This window comes from Antrostomus carolinensis, unplaced genomic scaffold, assembly GCF_000700745.2.
Source record: "Antrostomus carolinensis isolate BGI_N321 unplaced genomic scaffold, ASM70074v2 scaffold4774, whole genome shotgun sequence".
In the NCBI taxonomy this organism is placed as follows: domain Eukaryota; kingdom Metazoa; phylum Chordata; class Aves; order Caprimulgiformes; family Caprimulgidae; genus Antrostomus; species Antrostomus carolinensis.
The window spans coordinates 7,039-11,211 of record NW_010312680.1 but is presented as its reverse complement, the minus strand read 5'-3'; the positions used below and the strand labels follow the sequence as shown (position 1 = coordinate 11,211).

The 4,173-nt window shown below is 41.1% G+C and overlaps 1 protein-coding gene across 1 annotated transcript in view; it reads left to right on the top strand.

The window, feature by feature from the left end:
* Positions 1 to 50: 50 nt before the first annotated feature.
* The window catches only part of LOC104524252 (survival of motor neuron protein), a 4,663-nt gene continuing 540 nt past the window's right edge, over positions 51 to 4,173 (top strand). Inside the window, exons 1-5 of the mRNA XM_010167064.1 lie at positions 51 to 206; positions 502 to 675; positions 1,096 to 1,239; positions 3,017 to 3,088; positions 3,617 to 3,727. Of these exons, the coding sequence (XP_010165366.1) occupies positions 51 to 206; positions 502 to 675; positions 1,096 to 1,239; positions 3,017 to 3,088; positions 3,617 to 3,727 (657 nt within the window). The remainder of the gene's footprint in view (positions 207 to 501; positions 676 to 1,095; positions 1,240 to 3,016; positions 3,089 to 3,616; positions 3,728 to 4,173) is intronic.

Below are 4,173 nucleotides of genomic sequence, written 5' to 3'. Positions count from 1 at the left end.
GGGCGGCCCGAGCGTAGCCGGGCCCTGGGCCGAGCCCCTTGGGTTGTCTCATGTTCTTTTCCTCCTCTCCGTTCCTGCAGAACGCTTTGAAGAATGGAGAGTGTTCGGAGCCTTCGGACAAACAGGAGCAACGCCTGAGGATGAAGAGAAAAAACAATAAAAAGAACAGAAATAGAAAGAAGAGCAACACAGTGCCTCTGAAACAGGTCACCCCTTCTGTAAATGCTAGTGGTGTTCGTCCTGTCTGTTGTACTCCTCGGTGGTGCTCAAAAGTGGCTTTTTCATCACTTCAGAGAGTAATATTCTGGAATGGTGGGGGGGGTGATAGTATTGTAAACCTTACTTATAGGTCACACGGAGCAATTTCACTGAATGCAAAGGAAAAAATTCTGTGTGGGAGTCATCTTTCTCGTGGTTGGGACAAAACGTAGTTTAGAAAAGGCATCTTTCCTTCTGATTGTTGGTGTAGTTATTTACTTGCCTTTCTTGCTTCTGTTGCAGTGGAAAGTTGGTGACAGCTGCAATGCTGTTTGGTCTGAGGATGGCAATGTGTACCTAGCAACTATCACTTCCATCAATCAGAAGAGAGGCACATGTGTTGTTACTTACATGGGATATGGAAATCAGGAGGAGCAGAACCTGTGTGATCTACTTCCTCCAGCCAGTGATGAAACAGTAAATGGGATGGGTCATTCTGGGGAGGTGAGGGACACTTTTTCATTGTCCTGAAAAAGAAAGAGAAAGGGAGAGAATCAACTTTTACAGTATTTCTGGTACCACCTCAGTGTTCAGAGTGAGAATTGATGCCCGATTCCATTGTGAATGGGTGCAAGCTGATGGAGGGAATAAAAGTGTCCCCTTATTTCCTGAACTCAGCATGGAGGAAAGGGAGAGGACAAAAAGAAATTCACAAGTCATAGATAACAAAACGGTGAGCAGATAAGACTATGAGGTTGTAAGATCTTTCCTGAGTATGACTGGGAAGTCTAGAGACAAGGAAGTACATGGATGGGGCTTTCCAAGCTTTTTCACACTAAAATTACTAGCTGTAAACTCCTGTTTAGTGCATCTCATAAGCATGTCTTGGTCTTCTAGAATGAAAATGAGACTCCATATTCAACAGATGAAAGTGAAAAATCTTCCCAATCACCTCGAAACAAAAACAACTGCACGAAAGCAAGATTCTCCCCTCAAAACCTACGTTTTCCCACACCACCAGCAGCCCCAGGCCTAGGAAGGGTAAGCTTAGCCTTGTCTGAGATAATTTATATGCCACTGTTAAGACTGGTGCCTAAATTCTTAGCCAATAGGATTATATTTATCATTGTCTAGAAACCAAATAACAGCATTTTGAGGATGGATACGCAGATATGCATGTTGTTATGTCATTTTACAATAATCTGGCCACAGTGTAGTCCTTTTGCAGTGCTGCTGTCTAGTGAAGAAAGCCTTTTCTCTAGCTAACTCTTGCTTTTTAATTGCCTTGTAGGTTAAAAGAGGGGTGTTGTGCCTTGGACTGGGATAGTGCTGTTAATGATAGCCCTGTTGATCTTTTAAGTTTGTACTTTTTCTAGCCAATTGATATGTTTCACTATACAGGACATTGAAGGCAACAAAAGTGAGGTCCACATGTCATAGAAGCTCTCAGCTGTAGCTTCTCTATTGAATTATGAAGGCTGGGGTATTTATATGCTCTTCAGTTTTCCTCTTGTGTAGGAGTCTAAATAATAGTACAGTTGAACATAGCATTATGTTTTCTGAATATTACTGTGTGCAAAATTTCTTTGTAAAGTTTTTTCTTTTTACTTTCCTACCAACAGATTTGTATCTATGCTCATTTCAAAGACATTCATAAGCAGAATGGAATTTAGTCAGCGTGTGTCCCCAGCTGCCCAGGAACAGAGAAATTATCTGTTTGCCTATATTAGATATATTTCATAGAATCATGGAATGGTTTGGGTTGGAAGGGACCTTTAAAGTTCATCTAATCCAACCCTCTTGCAATGAGCAGGGACATATTCAACCAGATAAGGCTGCTCACAGCCTCATCCAATCTGACCTTGAATGTTTCCAGGGATGAGGCTTCTGCCACCTCTCTGGGCAACCTCTTCCAGTATTTCACCACCCTCATTGTAAAACATTTCCTCCTTATATCTAGTCTAAATCTCCCCTCATTTAACTTAAAACTATTACCCCTTGTCCTGTCGCTACAGGCCCTATTAACAAGTTTGCCCCCATCATTCTTACAGTCCCCCTTTAAGTACTGAAAGGCCGCTATAAGGTCTCCCTGGCGTCTTCTCTTCTCCAGGCTGAACAACCCCAACTCTCTCAGCCTGTCCTCCCAGCAGAGCTGTTCTAGCCCTCATATTATTTTTGTGGACCCACTCCAACAGGTCCATGTCTTTGTTGTACTAAGGGCTCCAAAGCTGGATGCAGTACTCCAAGTAGGGTCTCGCCAGAGCAGAGTAGAGGGGGAGAATCACCTCCCTCGACCTGCTGGCCACGCTTCTCTTGATGCAGCCCAGGATACGGTTATTGGCCTTCTGGGCTACGAGCGCACATTGCTGGGTCATTTCCAGCTTTTTGTACACCAGTGCCCCCAAGTCCTTCTCACAGGGCTGCTCCAAATCCCTTCATCTCCCAGCTTGTATTGATACTGGGGGTTGCCCCAACAAAGGTGCAAGAATACTTCTTCATGTGAGAGTGCAACCACTGACATCTATTTAGAAAAAAATTTTCTGAAGTACTTACTTGTATTTTAACAAGTACTAGAACTTGTTAAACTAGAACCCTGTTTCAGCACTGATGACCTCAGTGACATGTGTAATGTAAGTTTTACTTTTCCAGTCATGGAATACTCCACAGAAATAGCTACCGTGTGTTGTTATTGCAGTTTCGTTAAATTGCTGGGATGTGTTACCTGTAGTTTGTGAATGGCTTAAAATAATTCTCTTAAATAAAATCCTAATGCCTGAAATTTCTTCTTAATTTGTACTATTTATTTTTTTCAATGCAGCCTGGATCAAAATTTCGGACATCTCCGTCGTTTTTATCTTGCTGGCCCCCACCCTTCCCAGCAGGACCACCGGTAAGTGATAGAAGAATAAGGAAGAAAGTGTCAGAGATGAGTATTGGCGATCTCAAGTGTTTTAACTGAATGTGCTTACCACCTGTGCTTTTAGAACACATTTCTATGTAGAATCTGTATTTTCCAGGTATTTGATAACACATTCAGTTACAAGTATTACGAGAATCTAATGCAGAAGGTCTAATCTGCACTTGTTTTTGTGATAGTGAAGCTATTGGTAAGAATATAAAGAGAAAAATTATTTGAAGAAAGTACTCCTTACATTTGATTAATAGCATTTCACTGAGGCAGATATTTTCCTCTAATAAAACTTCTTGTGCACAATGAAGCTACAGGAATCCTATTTCTCCTAGGCTTTGGAAATTACATGTTTTCAGAAAATATCCTCTTACTTGATTCCTCTTCAGAAAATGCATTGAGGATATGTTCCTATTTTTCAGTTTTATATTTTGATCTTTTACAATTGGTTGCTGTCTAACCTTGGATGTACCCTATTGAAACATAGACATTTCCTTTGTGATTTCTTAGTTGATTCCTCCTCCACCACCTATGAGGCCAGACTCTCCTGAGGATGATGAAGCACTGGGGAGCATGTTGATAGCCTGGTACATGAGTGGTTATCACACTGGATATTACTTGGTATGTTCCACTTTTGTCTTGAAATGTCTTTGGAATTCTGCTTTTGTGCTGCTGCTGCTGTTTTCAGCAAGAAGTTAGACAGGGAGGGCTGCTTTTTAGAGCTTTAGTTTATGATAGATAAATGTAAGGGTATTTTGTAAGTATTCCTGTCCTTGAGTAGGAGCCACATGAGCTAGCACATATGTACAGTCAATGTTGGTTTAGTTCTTTGTTCCCCTGGAGGGGTCCCATTAGGTACTTTTATAGCCAGTGTTTTACAGCCATTCGGAAATAACCACTTCTGTCTTTGTAGACAGGTGGAGTAAATCTTAATATGTTTATTATTCAGTAGACTTCTATGTATTTTCTCTGAGTGGTAGTATCACATTTAGGATCAGATTTGGCATTTTTGCAGAGACAGTAATTGTAATCAGTAACAGTAAATCAGTAATTTTGCACCATTAGTA